A 17,600-nucleotide genomic window follows, 5' to 3' on the forward strand; every position below is an offset into this window, starting at 1 on the left:
ACTTTTTTGTGATATCAGTAAAACATTGGGAGATACTTTCTGATATTTAGGTGATCATACTTTATCTCCTTGTTAGACTTTAAAGTCTGACTTCTCTCCTGGGACTCTTACACAGTGCTTTGGAAGATGCTTTGCATAGTAGCAGGTGATTAGGAATCCAGTAAAATCATAGTCTTGCGTCAAGTATGCACAGCTAATGAGATAGGAAATAAGAAGCAGCAAGTTGATGCTTTCTGTCTACATTCTGTCCTCTTATCCAGAGATGAAGTTCTGTCTCCTCCCCAAAGCCTTCCCTGTTGATTTCTCCCTACTAGTATTCCTATAGTCCTTGCAGTTGCAGTTTGTACTACACAAATTAAGGAATAATTCAATCCTGATGTATCATATGATATCATAATGTGTCATATGATGACCTTTGTGTACGAATGCCCTTGTCTCTCCAGCTATACATTAAGATTTCCTGAAGACAGGCACCATACCATATTTTTTCTTTCCCTGTGCCACATGGTGGGAAGTACATAACAAGTGTCCAACAAATGCTACACGTTATCTTTTTAATATCCTCTTTTCCCTTCCTCAATATCAGTGACCAAATATGAACATGAAGGATCAGGAACCCAGAGGATCTGTCCACCTGATTGGTCTGGGAACCAAAGACATAGGATTGCCATTGTCACTTAAGAGGGACCATGTAGCTCAGGAGGGTTCTGTGTCTTCAGATGCTAGAAATCCTTTGAGACAGCTTTAGATAAACCTTCTAAAGTTAACTCAAATATAGAAGCCTACTTGTCTCTTTGATATATCCTATTATCATAATAATATGGAAAATTAAGGGCTTTGGCTTTAACTGTGGTTTTTTTCTTTTCAACCTTGTGCCCTCTTTAAGTTTTTATTTGAAAATTCAGCAATCCATTCAAGGGGCTCAGGTCTTTTGTCTGTGTCCTAAGGGGTGGGACAGGGGTCCCAGGCTAGAACGATAATATGTGAAAGTGGACTTAGTCTCAGGAGATCTGCACCAGCACCCACCGCTCACCGCTATTCAGGGTAGGATGGGACAGGTCCTTGTGCTGCTTATCCCATGTCCCTCATCAGATCTTCCTGGTCATCCAAGACTCTAGCTCTAGCTAACATCATTTTCTCTTTCTTCTGCTGGCTTCTTCCCAGAATTGTTCATTTTCACTAGTTTTTACCTGATAAATTAGGGCTTTCTTACTGGACATTTGGGAGCTCTCTGAGTTGTTCTAATTTGGTTTCCGGGCTAGTGAAGCCTCTGCTTTTATTTATCTTGGCCATAAAAGTTTGAATAGCTTTCTTGCTTGTTTTTTTTTTTTTTTTTTTTTGGAGACAGGGTCTTGCTCTGTTGCCCAGGCTGGAGTGCAGTGGCATGATCATAGATTACTGCAGCGTCAACCTCCTGGGCTCAAACAGTCTTCCTGCTTTAGCCACCTGAATAACTGAGACCACAGGCAGATGCCACCATGCCTGGCTATTTATTTATTTATTTATTTATTTATTTATTTTTTGAGACAGAGTCTTGCTGTATTGCCCAGGCTGGAGTTTGGTGATGCAGTCTCAGCTCACTGCAACCTGCACCTCCCAGGTTCAAGCGATTCTCCTGCCTCAGCCTCCCAAGTAGCTGGGATTATAGGCATACACACCACCATGCCTGGCTAATATTTTTTTTGTATTTTAGTAGAGATGGGATTTCACCATGTTACCCAGGCTGGTCTCAAACTCATGGGCTCAAGTGATCCACCCGCCTCACCTCCCAAAGTGTTGGGATTACAGGCATGATTAATCATGCCCAGTCTGATTTTTCTTTAGTAGAATGGGGATCTCACTGTGTTGTCCAGGTTGATCTCAAATTCCTGGGTTCCTCGAACTCCCAAGTTACTGGGATTACAGGCATGAGCCACTGTGCCTAGTCAGTATAAAGCAATTTGAGGGACTATATGGAAACAAAGATACTTTCCTTATAGCCCAAGTGTGTCTCTGATCAGGGAGCAATTTCAGGGAAGCCCGGGTGATCCTAAAGTCACCTCCCAGTTCAAAGATGTATTTAGGATAACTCCAGTTTTCCCTAGAAACTCTTCAGTACTCTTTTGCCATGTTCCTTAGGCAGTATTTTGTGGTCTCGTTCTTATGGATTTCTCTCTGATGGTTTTGGGCTGGTAACTGATCGAACTGGTTTCTCATTTAGGCTTGTATGACCATCTATGACATTCCTGACTTGCTGGGAGGAAATGGTTGCTTAGGATCTGTGGTTTTCTCTGAATCGTTTTTGACTTCTCAAATCTTAGTTAAAGAAAAGGGTAAGTATATGTGATCTTTAGAAAGCAAACCTTAAGCCTTTTTTTTTTTTTTTGGCAAAATAAGCTATAAACTAAGGCAAAAGACCAACAGTAAACTGGTAAAAATATTAGAACTTATCACAGCACTGCACTTCAGCCTCAGCAACACAGCGAGACCCTGTCTCAAAAAAAAAAAAAAAAGGAATATTAATGATGAACAAAGGGTGTACATCCTACTTTATGAAGAACTCTTACAAATTAATAAGAAAAGATAAGCTACTCAATAGTAAAATGAGCAAAAAAAATGAACAGGCACTTCACAGACATGGAAAACAAAAAAGAGAGGAGGACTATGTATAAATGAAGATATGTAACCTCACTGGGAGTCAAGAAGAAGCAACTTGAAGGCTGGGCACAGTGGCTCATGCCTTAATCCCAGTACTTTGGGAGCCCAAGGTGGGCGAATCACTTGAGGTCAGGAGTTTGAGACCAGCCTGGCCAGCATGGTGAAACCCCATCTCTACTAAAAATACAAAAATTAGCCAGACATAATGGTGGGTGCCGGTAATCCCAGCTACTTGGGAGGCTGAGGCAGGAGAATTTGAACCTGGGAGGCGGAGGTTGCAGTGAGCTGAGATCGCACCACTGCACTCCAGCCTGGGTGACAGAGTGAGACTCTGTCTCAAAAAAAAAAAAAATAGAAAAAACTGAAACAGTAATTAGGTATTATTTTTTTACCTGTTAAGTTGGCAAAATATTCTAAAGAATTACTATATTCTAAGGAATGAAAATATTCTAAAGAATGGTAGAATGAGCCTGATAGTAATTCTCTTTGATCTTTAATATGTATACCTGTACTATCTTGATAAAAGAATGTAATGGTAAAATGGACTAATTCCCAAAAGTTTTGTTTCTTGGTTTTTGGTTTGTTTTTTCTTTTTGAGACAGGGTCTTGCTCTGTCACCCAGGCTGGAGTGTGGTGGCATGATCTCGGCTCACTGCAACCTCCACCTCTTGGGCTCAAGTGATTCTCCCACCTCAGCCTCCCAAGTAGCAGGGACCACAGATGCTCCACCACGCTTGGCTAATTTTTCATATTTTTTGTAGAGACAGGGTTTTGCCATGTTGCCTGCAATCCCAACACTTTGGGAGGCCAGGGTTGGCAGGTCACCTGAGGTCAGGAGTTTGAGACCAGCCTGGCTAACATGACGAAATCCCGTCTCTACTAAAAATACAAAAATTAGCCCGGCATGGTGGCACACACCTGTAATCCCAGCTATTTGGGAGGCTGAGTCAGGAGAGTTGCTTGAACCTGCTAGGCAGAGGTTGCAGTGAGCCGAGATGGCGCCGCTGCACTCCAGCCTGAGTGACAGAGCGAGACTCTGTCTCAAAAAAAAAAAAAAAAAAAAAAAAAAAAAAAGCCCTAACCCCTGAGAAGGGCATTTAGGGTCTAGGGCCTGTGAGGCAGGCTGACGTGGTAGGGGAGTAACTGGCATGTGTGTGGTCTTCCTGCAGATGGCACTGTTACCACAGAAACCCGCTCCATAGTCCTGACTGCTGCTGTACCCAGATTCTGCTCCTGGCTGGTTAGTGTCATTCATCAGGTAGAAGTGGACCTATGTGTGGAGAAATCAGGGTGAACATTTGAGGAAGAGCCTCTTTGTTGGGCCCCTGGTGGGATGTCAGATCCTGAACTAGCTGTTGTTCAGGAATGGAATTTTTTATCCCAGTCCTTTCTCTTTATACAAATGAACTTAATTTCGTTAACTCTCACAATCTTAGAAAACTTTCAAAAGAAAGGAACAAAGTCACATGGGTCACCGTTAAATTGTGAAAGGAAGAAATTAACAGCCTCATTTTACAGATGAGGAAACTGAGCTTATAAATTGAACGGCCCAGCCAAGGTCACACAGATCATGAGAAGTGGATCCCATGACTTGCTTCCCTGGTAGAGTGGTTGCTACAGAATTTTTACTGCAACATCTCTCTATTTGTAGAAAAGTCCCATCTTCTGCAGTGGGAGGCACTTGTTCTGAAACTGGGGCCTTGGAACGTAGGTGTGACAGCAATGAGTCTGCTAATGGGCTGAGTCCCTGCTTGAGAGTGCTCACATTCTGCTTCTACAGTTCCCACACAGACAGGGAAGACCGAGAGTTATCCTCTAATCTGAACGTGTTTCAATGAGAAGACATTCTCTGAAGATACTTTAATACATTCTCTTTGCTTCATCCCTAAAAACAGTTGTTTTTTTCTGAAGTGAAATATAGGTGGAGACTCACACATCCCCTCTGCTTGTCATAAGCTCATTAGCTGGACCTCAGGTCCTAGTGAGAGAGCCCACCATGGCCTTGGGCTCTGAGCCCTGGTGACCAGCAGACATCTCAGGTGTGTCAGGGCCTGAGAACACTGGACATGGACATGGTGAAAGACTGCCCAGCCAGTGTCCTGGGAATATCTGAACACAGTAGGGAGACCTAGCAGGGTTTTCCCTTGAAGTAGTCGACTGAAAATCTGCATTCCTTTTGGACACAGGTAGAAGATAATGAAGTAAAATTGTCTGAGAAAACCCAGCAAGCAGTGAGGGTAAGCAGCCTTCTTATTTCAGTGTTAACATCATATCAAAAGATAACGTAAGCAATTCATAAAGGTATTAAAATACTTCATCTCACTACTAATATAAAGGATTTGCACTGTGTTGTCTTCACTTCCTATTTGCATTCCTCCCCTTCCCAGCAGAGCTTTCGAAATCACCATTTATGGGGGATACAACTAGAGGGATTCTTTATTCCATGAGGGCCTTTTGGTGTTTTTTTAAAAATCTCCCCGTAGTATTAAAAGTAGATCCCAGATTGGCCTAGACATGTAGAGCTGAGACATCAAGGCTTTAGGCCAAGGAGAAGCTGCCTCCGTTTTCACAAAGGAAATAAATCCACTGGAACATGAACAAGCATTGCAGGCTTTGATGCCTGGACTCAGAGAGAATCTTAATGTTCTTTTTCTCAGCACAAATCAAGGATGCCAGTAACCTGCCAAAGAGCCAGACAATGCCAAAGGCCATGGAATACATTGGGCATGTCTGAGCCTGACTCAGCTTTGTAGATGGACATATTTGGGCAGGACTTTTGATTCTGTGAATATTTATGCTATAAATCACCTGTTCTTTTTTGGTTTTTGTTTTTGTTGTTGTTTTTAAAGGGGGATGAGTCTTTCCTGGGCACTTTCCTAACAGGAGGAGAAGGAGCATATCTTTATTCCAGCAATCTACAGTCCTGGCCTGAGGAAGGTAAGGAGCTATGACTTTAATGTTCTTGGCCATGTCTGGGTCCCTCATTTGCAAATGGTAGCATGGGAGTTGTGATTAATAATACGTCTTCTATTTGAACATAATTGTGGTACAGAAATGTTTTCCTACAGCTTTTCTCTCTTGACCCACCCACTTTGTAGATGAGGAAATTTATGCTAGGAGGGGCTGATCACAGAACTGTACCTGGTCCTTTTGTTGCTGCCTGAGGTTAGTTAGCTCTCCGAGTGGGCTAGGGCAGCAGCATTTCCAGAAATAGAATTTGTGGACCTAAACAGAATCTGGATTCATTTATCTTGCTGTGTAACAAATTACCACAAATTTACTAGCTTAAAACAACACCCTCTTATTATCTCACAGTTCTCCAGGTCAGAAGTTCAGGCAGGCTTGGCTGGACCCAGATCTCTTGAGGTCAAAATCAAGGCATCAAGCAGACTAGACTCTTATCTAGAGCCTCTGGGGAAGAATCTTCTCCCAATCTCAGCCAGGATGTTGGTTCCTTTCACTTGTAGTACTGAGGTCCCCGTTTTGTTGCTGATTGTCAAACAGGGATCCTCTCAGCTCCTCCTCCCAGAAGTCCTTGCCCTTGTGACCTCCTCCATCTCAGCTATAAAGAACCTTCTTGTATTGAATCTCTCTCACACTTGGAGTCTCTCTAATTATTCTTTGCTATCAGCATCTTAAGTTTTTGCCTATCCCAGTCCACCCTCTGGCCCCCATAATTCATGTCCCTGGTTACCTCCTACCAAGGGTCTCATCCCATTGTGGCTACAGGTCAAAGTCCTAAATCTCATGGGCTTAAATATCCGAAATCTCATGATCAAGATCATCTAAGTCCCATGGTAAATGAGGCTTGGGAGAGTAATCTGTCTACAGCTCCTGACCATAGTTCCTCTCCGTGTCTGTGGACCTACGAAAGTAAAGAGGCAAGTCATCTGCCTGCAGCCCTCCCAACATACAAGGTGAGACTGGCATAGACTTCAGGTTCACAAAGAGGAAAAACAGAAGGTAAAAAGGAGTCACCAGCCCAAGGCAGCTTTGAAGTCCAGCTGGGCAGACTTCAGTTCCTTGATTAGGTTTCAAGGCCTGGGAATAATTCTGGCTCTCAGCTCTGCCTCGGTGCTCTTGGTTCTACCCTGTTTGCTCTTGGTTTGCTCTGGGCTCATGGCTCCACCCTTTGGGCTTGTGGCTACACTGCTGTCATCCTTCCTTTTTCAGTGAAAGGTAGCACCTTGTTTGTAGCTGAGTAGTTTTATCAGCCTGCCTCTTGCCAGTAGAATTTTGAGGGTCCAACAGTCTCCTTCAATTTTATACTTTCTCTGTCCCTTTCAATCCAAACTGGCAGTGTTTCTGCTCATATAAAATCCTGAAAAACCTTGTTGGTCTTGCATGGATTTTACAGGGATTTACTGCAAGTTCCTCTTTGGCTTCCTCAAAATAACATTTTCTTATGAGTCCTATTCTTTCCCTGTTGAATATAGCCTTTATGTGAAGGAGGAGTTCTGACTTACTCTACAAATTCCTCAACCTCTACTAAGCAAATCCCTTTTCTGGATGATTTGTTCTTGTTGAAAATATTCTGTCCGGCGGCAAATTCCTGTCCCTGTTCTCAGACCACTGCTTCAGCTTCTGCCCCTTCATTCACACAGAAGACAAAGCACAAGGAGTTCTGGTTTTCTGTCCACATACTGCTGGAGTGGCAGTGGCATTTGTTATCACATCTGTCCCTGCATTTCTGCCTCTCCGGATCCTAGTGCAGAGAACCCGGGAGTTAGGAACATTTGCTGAAGGCAGGGAGTGTGTGGTAATACTACCAGCCTTGAGGCAAGATTGCATAGTGTTTTAAAAGCAGATTGTAGGCACAACACAGAGGTGGTTTGTGCTCTGTCATCCTTGAGCCAATTATAATATTTAGCAGGGATATTTGCCAAAATTAGTTTGCACCTTCTTAGCAAAGGGCCTTGTTAGAAAAATAGTCTTGCATTGTACTGAGTTATCCAACAAGATTCAGTGTATCCTAAGGTCTCTGTGCAAGAATAAAGGCACAGCCAGGGATTTCTGGAGCCTTATTAGTCATAGTCTTTTGAAAACTTAAATTTTAAACTTTCTTCGTTCCTGAGGAGAATCTAGTTTAAATTAGGAGATGGTTTTCTGAGGCAGGGAAATTAAATAGAAGCAGAGAATTTAAACAGGAGTCTCCCCTTCCTGTGGATAAGCGTTTGACCACTTTGGGATTCAGGTCAGAAGCTGATGTAAGTTTTGTGGGGCTTGAAGTTTATACCATTTGGGGACTCTCTTAAGGAAAATACTACAAAATGATTAGGGCTCTTCTTAGGGCCTTAGAAGGGGGCTTGGGCAGGTAAGGAGTCCTGAAGTTCAATTGTCTTTAATGTCTTTATAAATCTGCCTTTACTTGGGACTGTGATGAGCTTGAAATTTATCTGTTCCCATCCCCTGAAGATTATCTTCAGCTCCTCAGGATGCATTATCTTGATTGATCTTCATATCCTGAGTCCCATAGAAGGTGAAAACTTGCCTGATGTTGTACAAGTTGTTATTTTTTCCATGCCTTTTTTTTTTTTTTAAGCTCCCTCACCCTGACTGAGATGTAGTACAAGTTAATGGCAGCATCTAGAGGGTAGTCCAGGTCTGGAGAATAGTACAGGTCTTCTGATTTTTCACCCAGCAATTACTTACAGATGAAAAGAATAGTACTTCCTGGCAGGGTACGGTGGCTCATGCCTGTAATCCCAGAACTTTGGGAGGCCAAGGCAGGCGGATCACCTGAAGTCAGGAGTTTGAGACCAGCCTGACCAACATGGAGAAACCCCGTCTGTACTAAAACTACAAAATTAGCCAGGCGTGGTGGCGCGTGCCTGTAATCCCAGCGACTCGGGAGGCCGAGGAAGGAGAATCGTTTGAACCTGAGAGGCAGAGGTTGTGGTGAGCGGAGATTATGCCATTGCACTCCAGCCTGGGCAACAAGAGTGAAACTCTGTCTCAAAAAAAGAAAAAGAAAAGAATAGTACTTCCTTTACCTTGAAGTTTTTTCAGCTCTAGAACTATTTCTGTTCACCAGTTAGTGGCGTCGGCTATTACAAGATGTCTTGCTTTTCAGCTTTCCATTCATTCATGTCCTTCATGTGCCCTTCTCCTCCCCGCCCTGCTGTCTGTGGCCAGGCAGGCTGCCCAGTACCTAATCCTCAGGAACCTGCTTTAGAGTTTTGCCACACATGCCCATATCCCCAGACAATATCTTGTTTTGAACTTAATACAGATAGAATCATACTGTAGACATGCTTTTTTTGCTCGATATTCCTAGGATTCATCCAGTTTGTTGTATGTAAGCCATATAGCTTACTCATTTTCATGGCCCTATAGTATTCATTTTTGCTAGCATGCGCTATCATTTTGACTCTTGGTGGACATGTGGGTTTTTTTATAGTTTTTGTGCTAGGTGCAGTGGCTTGTGCCTATAATCCCAGCTTCTCAGAGGCTGAAGCGGGAGGATTACTTGAAGCTAGGAGTTCAAGACCAGCCTGGGCAACAGAGTGAGACTCTTGTTTCTACAAAATAATTTTTTTTAATTAGCCAGCATCTGTAATCCCAGCACTTTGGGAGGCTGAAGCAGGAGGATTGCTTGAGTCCAACAGTTCAAGACCAGCGAGACCCCATCTCTACCAAAACAAAAAAATTAGCCAGGCATGGTGGCATATTCCTATAGTCCCATATATTTGGAAGACTGAGACTGGAGAGTGACTTGAGCCCAGGAGTTCAAGGCTGCAGTAAGCTATGATCTCACCACTGTACACCAATCTGGCTTACAGAGCAAGACCCTAACTCTAAAAAATAAATAAGTAAATATAGGCTTTTTTAGGTATTGCAGACTGTACTGTTATGAGCATTCTTGTGCATGTCTCTTGGTCCACATGGGCAAATGTTTCTGTCGGGTTGGAATGAGGAGTAAAAATTTGGAATTTTAATATGAACCCACATATGGCTTTTTTAAATGAGGCCAGACTGTTTTACAAATTGATTGTCCCGAATTATACTTCCAACAGCAGCATACAGGTATTTGAGTTTTTTCATATTCTGGCCAACACTTGCTGTTTTGCCAGTTTTGCCACTGTGGTGAGTGTGCGGTGCTGTATTATTAGGATTTTAATTTACATTTCTCTTATTATTAGTGAACCATCTTTATTTATTGGCCAAGCCATTATACTTCCCTTCCGTTAAATGCTTGTTCTTGTTTTTTGCTCATGTTTCTTTTAGATTGTCTTTTTCTTGTTTATTTTAGGAATTCCTTTTTTTTTCTTTCTTGAGACTAAGTGTCACTCTGTTGTCCAGGCTGGAGTGCAGTGGCGCAATCTCAGCTCACTGCAACCTCCACCTCCCAGGTTCAAGCAATTCTCATGCCTCAGCCTCCCAAGTAGCTGGGACTACAGGCGCGCAACAACATGCCCAGCTAATTTTTGTATTTTTAATAGAGATGGGGTTTCGCCATGTTGGCCAGGCTGGTTTTGAACTCCTGACCTCAGGTCATCTGCCCGTCTCAGCCTCTGAAAGTGCTGGGATTACAGTCGTGACCCACCGCGCCTGGCCTATTTTAGGAATTCTTTCTTTTCTTTCTCTTTCTCTCTCTCTCTCTCTCTCTCTCTCTCTCTCTCTCTCTCTCTCTCTCTCTAGTTCGTTTGTTCATTCGTCTTTTCTTGATGGAGTTTCACTCTTGTTGCCTGGGCTGGAGTGCAATGGCATGATCTCGGCTCACTGCAACCGCTGCCTCCCAGGTTTAAGCGATTCTCCTGCCTCAGCCTCCCAAGTAGCTGGGATTACAGACATGCACCACCATGCCTGGCTAATTCTGTATTTTTAGTAGAGGTAGGGTTCCTCTATGTTGGTCAGGCTGCTCTCGAACTCTCAACTTCAGGTGATCAGCCTGCCGCAGCCTCCCAAAGTTGTGCCTGGCCAGGAATTTTTTATAGATTTTTGATACTAATTATTTGTCAATTCAGTATATTGCAAATATTTTCTTTCACCTGGTGGCTTGTCTTATTTTATTTCTGATGCTTTTTAATGAATAAAAGTTCTTAATTTTAATGTAATCAAGATAATTAATCTTTTCCTATGTGATTCATGTATGTTAGATCTATTGAGGCTTTTTCTGTTGAATTATAAAAATACAATTTTTCAAAGAATCCACCTGGATTGCTCTTTGAAAGTGATATGAGATAGGAGTCTAATTTCACTTTTTAAATGTAGGTAGCCACCTGTCTCAGCAACAGTTATTGAAAAATCATTCTTTTCCCACTGATCGGCAGTGCCAGCTTTGTTATAAATCAAGTCTCTTTATGTGTGCGTCTATTCATAAGCCCTCTGTTCTGTTCCATTATTCAGTTTCTCCCTGAGAAAATACCACATTGTCTTATTTTAGGATAGATAACATATTTCTATATGGTGTCTTAGTCCGCTTGGGATGCTGTAACAAAATACCACAGGCTGAGTGGATTAAACAGTAGAAATTTATTTCTCACAGTCTGGAGGCTGGGAAGTCCAGGTTCAAGGTGCTGGCAAGGGAGGTTTCATCCTGAGGCCTCTTCTCTTGACCAGTAGAGGCTGCCTGTTACTGTGTGCCCCCATGACTCCTCCTCTGTGCATACGTGGTAGGGGCTAAGCTCTCTGGTAGCTCTTACAAGGGCACTACATCCCAATAGACCTTGCCACACATTCATGACCTCATCACATTCATGACCTCATCTAACCCCTATTTCCTTCCAAAAGCCCCATCTCCAGATAACATCACTTTTGGGGTTAAGGCTTCAACATTGGAATTTTGGAGAGGACACAAACATTCAGTCTCTAATGTGATAAGGCAAGTTCCCACCTTTTTTTTCTTCTTCAGGAGTATCTTGGCTGTTCTTAGCACTTTGCTCCAAGTTACTGACATTTTTGTGTTGGCTTTTCAGGATTTTCAGAAAACTTGTTGGGTTTTTTTTTTTTTTTCTGAAATTGTGTTCAATTTAAAGATCACTTTGGAGAGAATTGTCATTTTTACCATGTCAAGTAAACCTGAGTTTTCCAGTTCGTGAATATGATGTGTATTTATGTCTTTTTAATGCCTATTAATATAGCATTATAATTTTCTCATTATTTTATATATTTTTTACTGTCAGAAATATCTTTTATGATTATACTTTTGATGCTTTATCTAGGATTATAATCCTAAATTATGGTAGAATTGCTGGTTATAGGATTAACTGTATTTAATATTCATATATTTGCTTTGTATTCCTTAATCTTATTCTTTATTAATTCTAATAATCTAGATCCTTCAGAGTTTTACTTGTAGGCACTCATATCATCTGTGAATTATGATGGCTTTATTTCTTCCTTTCCAATTATTATATTTCTTTGTCTTGCCTTCACTGGCTCAGACCACTAGTACATCATGGAATAGGAGTAATGATAACAGGTATTCTTGTGTTATTCCTGTCTAGCAGAGAGAGCTTTACCGCTTCCTCTGCGTTTTGATACTTGTGAGTTTTTTTTTTTTTTTTTTTGGTAGTTACCTTTATTGCAGTAAGAACATTCCCCTTTCATTACAAGTTTAATAAGTTTTTATCATGAATGTTTCTTGATTTTTATTAGTGCTTTTTTCCTGCACTTACAACTTTGTTCCTTTAATCTATTAACATAATAAACTACTATATTACTTGATTTTTTTAAATGTTAATTCTACATTGTTGGGAACAGCTAACTGGATCGTTATTTTTAGTATACTGCTAGACTCAGTTTGCTAATAGTTTCGTTTGCTAATAGTTTTGTTAGGATTATTACATCATAAATGGGATTAGCTGATTTTCCTTTTTTTGTATTGTAATTTCTGGTTTAGGGTCAGATTTTCTAGCCAAGGAGTATTCTCTTTTGTACTTCCTTACTGTGAAATATTATGTATGAGATTTGAATTATTTATTTTTTGACTCTTAGTACTTGCCTATGAAACACTGAAGGCATGATTTATTTTTTAAGGAAAGGTTTTTAACTACTGATTTAGTTTCTTTAATGATTATGGAGTTAGTCAGGTTTTTAATTTCTACTTGATCAGTCTTGGAAACAGAATTTTCTAGGAATTTTTTTCCTTTTATCTAAGTTTTTCAGATTTTTGGTAAAAGAAAATTTTTCAAATTTCTGTACTTTAAAGACATTGCCCCACCCCTGTCTTCTTACTTTTGTATTGTTTTTAAGCAGAAATCTGCTGCCATCCTTATCTTTGTTTGCTTCTTTCTTTTTTTGTTTGTTTGTTTGTTTGTTTGTTTTTGAGGCAGAGTTCCACTCTTGTTGCCCAGGCTGGAGTGCAATGGCACAATCTCAGCTCATGGCAACCTCCACCTTCCGGGTTCAAGCAATTCTGCCTCAGCCTCCCGAGTAGCTGGGATTACAGGCATGTGCCACCACACCTGGCTAATTTTGTATTTTTAGTAGAGATGGGGTTTCTTCGTGTTGGTCAGGCTGGTCTTGAGCTCCCAACCTCAGGTGATCCACCTTCCTCAGCCTCCCAAAATTCTGGGGTTTCAGGAGTGAGCCACTGCGCCCGGCCTGTTTCTATGTAAGATATCCTTTTCCCCCAACTGCTTATCACTGATTTTAGGCAGTTTGGTTTTTAAAATTTTTTTTTCAGCAATTTGGTTTTGATGTGATTTGGTGTGGTTTTCTTCATGTTTTTTTTGTTTGTTTTTTGTTTTAAGATGGAGTTTCACTTGCCACCCAGGTTGGAGTGCAGTGGCATAATCTTGGCTCACTGCAGCCTCCGCCCCCTGTGTTTAAGTGATTCTCCTGCCTTAGCCTCCCAAGTAACTGAGACTACAGGCACCCACCACCACACTCAGCCTGAATTTTTTGTGTTCTTAATAAAGACGGGGTTTCACCATGTTGACCAGGCTAGTCTCAAACTCCTGACCTCAGGTGATCCGCCCACCTCGGCCTCCCAAAGTACTGGGATTACAGGCATGAGCCACCGCACCAGCTTCTTCATGGTTTTTGTGCTTTGGATTTTTTTAGCTTCTTGGATGGATGAGTTTATAGTCTTCCTCAAATGCAGAAGCTTGTCAGCCATTTTTTTTTTAAACGTTTCTCCCCTCCTCTTCAGGGATTCCCATTACATATGTATCGGGCTGCTTGAAGTTGGCCCACAGATCCCTGATGTTCCCTACTATTGTGATCAGGGTTTTTTCTCTTTGTGTTTTGTTTTGCATAGTTTCTACTTCTGTTTATTTTAATTTACTCACCTTTTCTTATGCATTGTCTACTGCCATTAATTTCATCCGGTGTATTTTTCTTCTTAGACATTGTATTTTTCATATTTAGAAGTTTGATTTGAATCTTTTTTATATCTTTTATGTCTCAAACTAATATGGTTCATTCTTTTCTCCAGCTTATTAAACGTGATATAGTTATATCTGTTTTAATAACTTTTTCTTATTTTATTACTATTTTTGAATAGAGATGGGGTCTCATTATGTTGTCCATGCTGATCTCAAACTCCTGGCCTCAAACAGTCCACCCATCTCAGCCTCCCAAAGTACTGGGATTACAGGCATGCACCCCTGTGCCCAACCAATAACTTTTTCTTCTAATCCTGTTACCTGGTCTTGCTTTTTAAAGCTTTATTAGGCAGGAAGCAGAGCAACATTTGACTTAGGATTAATTTTACCCCACTACTGTAGCAAAATCCTTTTCAGTACTCTACCCAATATCCCTGTGAAGTATGAGGTTTTCCTCTGTGGCTGATGAGAATGGGCAGAATTTCCATTGTGAGGGATGTATTGATGTTTGCTGTTTGACATATGAATATCCAGTTTTTGCAGCACCATTTGTTGAAAAGACTCTTCTTTCTCTTTTGAATTGTCTTTTCACCTTTGTTGAAAATCAGTAGACCATATATGCATGGGTTCTATTTCCTACAGGCATCAGTGAATGGTTGGTGCTTAGGCAGCTCCTTCACTCTCCCTATAGTGATTTACAGATTCCAGAGTGTTTTTACATTGGGCAGAAATTGTTAGCAATGCAGAGCAGGATCCTGGACCCACTGAAACATGGGACAGTGAATACATCCTGAGAACCCTGGGGACCAATCTGGCTTTCACCTTTGTGTGTTGTAGAGGCCCAGGCCAGTGGTGGTTTGCTCTCTGCTGCCATATTTCTGCACCCTCTCATGTGTTGTCTTGTGTCCACCTGAAGCTATTGAGGGACACTTTTTAAAAATTTCTTGAGAGGAAGTCTCACTCTGTCATCCAGGCTGGAGTGCAGTGGTGTGATCTTGGCTCACTGCAGCCTCTGCCTCCTGGGTTCAAGCAATTCTTGTGCCTCAGCCACTCAAGTAGGTGGATTACAGGCATGTGGCACCACGCCTGGCTAATTTTTTTATTTTATGTTATTATTATCATTATTTTAGTAAAGATGGAGTTTCACCATGTTGGCTAGGCTGGTCTTGATATCCAGGCCTCACGTGAAGCTCCCACCTCAGCCTCCCAAAGTGCTGGGATTACAGGCATGAGCCACTGCACCTGGCTGGAGGAACACTTTAAAAACGAAGGTTTTGGTCTGGCACGATGGCTCACACCTGTAATCCCAGCACTATGGGAGGCTGAGGCGGGCAGATCACCTGAGGTCAGGAGTTCGAGACCAGCCTGGCCAACATGATGAAACCCCATCTCTACTAAAAATACAAAAATTAGCCAGACCATGGTGGTGCGTGCCTGTAATCCCAGCTACTCGGGAAGCTGAGGCACGAGAATCACTTGAACCTGGGAGGCAGAGATTGCAGTGAGCCAAGATTGCACCACTACACTCCAGCCAGAGCAACAGAGTGAGACTGCATCTCAAAAAAAAAGTAAAGGTTTGTACAGCACTGAGCATGAGGGAACTGTTTGGCTGCCTGTTACTTGTAACCTGAATGTAACATGGGTTACATTCAGGAACAGAATGTCAAGAGAAGTAAGCAAGTCACAGAAGAATACATGATTAGGATTTCATTTATATAAAAACAAAAACAGACAAAACTAGGTAATACACAGTTTACAGATACATTCAAGTGTGGTAAAACCATCCAGAATTCAGGATGCTGTTCCCCCTTGGGTGGAAGAGAAGGACTGTCATTGAGGAAGGACATCCAGGGGGTTTCAATAGTGCTAGTAATGCTCAATTTCTTAGGCCCGGTGGTGAGTGCATAGATATTTGGGATTTGTTGTTGTTGCTTTGTTTTTTTTTTTTTCTTTAAACCTTGTGTGTACATTTCACACACATTTATAGACATAGGATGAAAATCATCTAGCCATTGCATCATAAATTTCCCCAGCAGTGATAAATGTTCCCTCTTCCCATAGACTGGACTGTTGGAAGATTTTTATTTGTACAGCCAGTTTTCTGAAAGAGGAAAGCCAAATTCTTCACTGGCATTTGCTTGGTATCTTGGTTTACCCTGAGGGCTCATCCCTCTTTCGTTGAACTTCCAGGGATGCAGAGCTCAATCAAATGCAGAACCAAACTGCAGTCCTCCTGGTTTTGGGGCAGTAATGAGAAACTTCCTCTTATCCTGGATTTTCAGACTTATAGATTGGAGGAGAAAGGACAGAGCTCATCCACTAAGGACACCAAGGATGGCACAAAAAGTCAGGGAGATCTCCTCAGGAGTTGGCTGCCCTGGCCCCTGTGAACCCCTGCAAAGGCATGGCCCTCAGACCACTGTCTGACAGTCAAGAGTCCAGAGCAGATACCAGAAGGGTTATTGCTTCAAGCAGATTAGGATCTGAGACCAGAGCACAGGCACTGGGCCACCCAGTAAGTCACTTCACTTATCTCATGTGTGCTCTGAGAATAATGACAGAGTTACTGCTCACAAAGCCAGGCTGAGGGGCAGCTGCGATCACAGGACAGATCACAGGACAGTACTGAAATTAGATCCTGTTTACTGAGACCTTGCCTTGGCCCATGCCCCATAATGAGTGCTTTTCCAGCACTGTCTTGTGAATTTGTCTTCCTCTTTTCCATTTTGTTTTGAGGCTTTAGAGTCTAGTGGGAGAGGAAATGCTGGAGATGACCTCGCTCATCCTTTCCCGTCTTCCTATTGAGTAGATGGAATGTGCCAGCTTCTCCAATCTGTGCTTTTTTCTGGAAGCTTCAGGATTTTGAGGTTTGTCCAGGAGGCCTTTCGAGTAGCACCAGACTTGTTTCTGAAAAGGTTCACTTCAAAAGTACACAGGTAGAGAGGTACCCAGGACAGGGAAGGGTGCAGGTACTAAGCACTCAGCAGTAGGAGCAGTTTCTACCTCGTGATACCTGTGGACCCCTCGTATCTCTCTGGAAACAGTAAGTAGAGTCATCTTGTGGCAGGAGTTGGTGGGGTTGTGGTTTTAGGAGAGTGTTGAAGGTCTGGAATGAGCTCTGTAGGCTGATGGAAGGAGTGGGGAGACAGCAGTAAACAGGCTACGGGACAGCACTGTGGCCTGTTGTGGTTGAGGGAGCAGAGAAGGCACATCGTCAGATTCACCACAGCTGGGCTTTGGACAGGGGAGAATTGAAAGAAAAAAAGGCACGAGAGAAGTGAAGGGCACCAGCGTGGTATAGTGTCTTTGGCATCAGACAAACCTGTGTTCTATACCTGGCTCCACCACCAAGTAATACTGTGATTTTGGGGGAAATCTCTCTAAGCTTGAGTTTTCTCATCTGTCCTATGAGAAAAAACAATACCACCTCTTACAGTTGTGAAAACAGAAAACTATAGTGTATGACATGTGTGGTGCTTAGTAAATACTGCATGAAACCTGTTCCCATTCCTTTCTTTTAACAGAACAAAGATTAAAGGTAAGTCTTGTCCCAGAAGATCTGCCCTTGATGTGGATGAGAAGAATATCAGAAATTTCTGAGCAATAGGGGAAAATGCAAATACTGTGACTGTGAAAGCTCAGTGACATCAGAGGATGGAGTGTGGGGAGGGAGACAGCTAAAAGGGGGAT

At 42.1% G+C, this 17,600-nt stretch overlaps 1 protein-coding gene across 2 annotated transcripts in view; it reads left to right on the plus strand.

Annotated features, from left to right (window-relative positions):
* C13H20orf194 (chromosome 13 C20orf194 homolog) overlaps positions 1-17,600 on the plus strand; it is a 168,672-nt gene that overhangs the window by 89,121 nt on the left and 61,951 nt on the right. For both annotated transcript variants that reach the window (XM_010378967.2, XM_030914275.1), the window contains exons 17-20: positions 2,201-2,312; positions 3,807-3,877; positions 4,824-4,874; positions 5,487-5,574. In XM_010378967.2, the coding sequence (XP_010377269.2) occupies positions 2,201-2,312; positions 3,807-3,877; positions 4,824-4,874; positions 5,487-5,574 (322 nt within the window). The remainder of the gene's footprint in view (positions 1-2,200; positions 2,313-3,806; positions 3,878-4,823; positions 4,875-5,486; positions 5,575-17,600) is intronic.

Source organism: Rhinopithecus roxellana, chromosome 13, assembly GCF_007565055.1.
Source record: "Rhinopithecus roxellana isolate Shanxi Qingling chromosome 13, ASM756505v1, whole genome shotgun sequence".
In the NCBI taxonomy this organism is placed as follows: Eukaryota; Metazoa; Chordata; class Mammalia; order Primates; family Cercopithecidae; genus Rhinopithecus; species Rhinopithecus roxellana.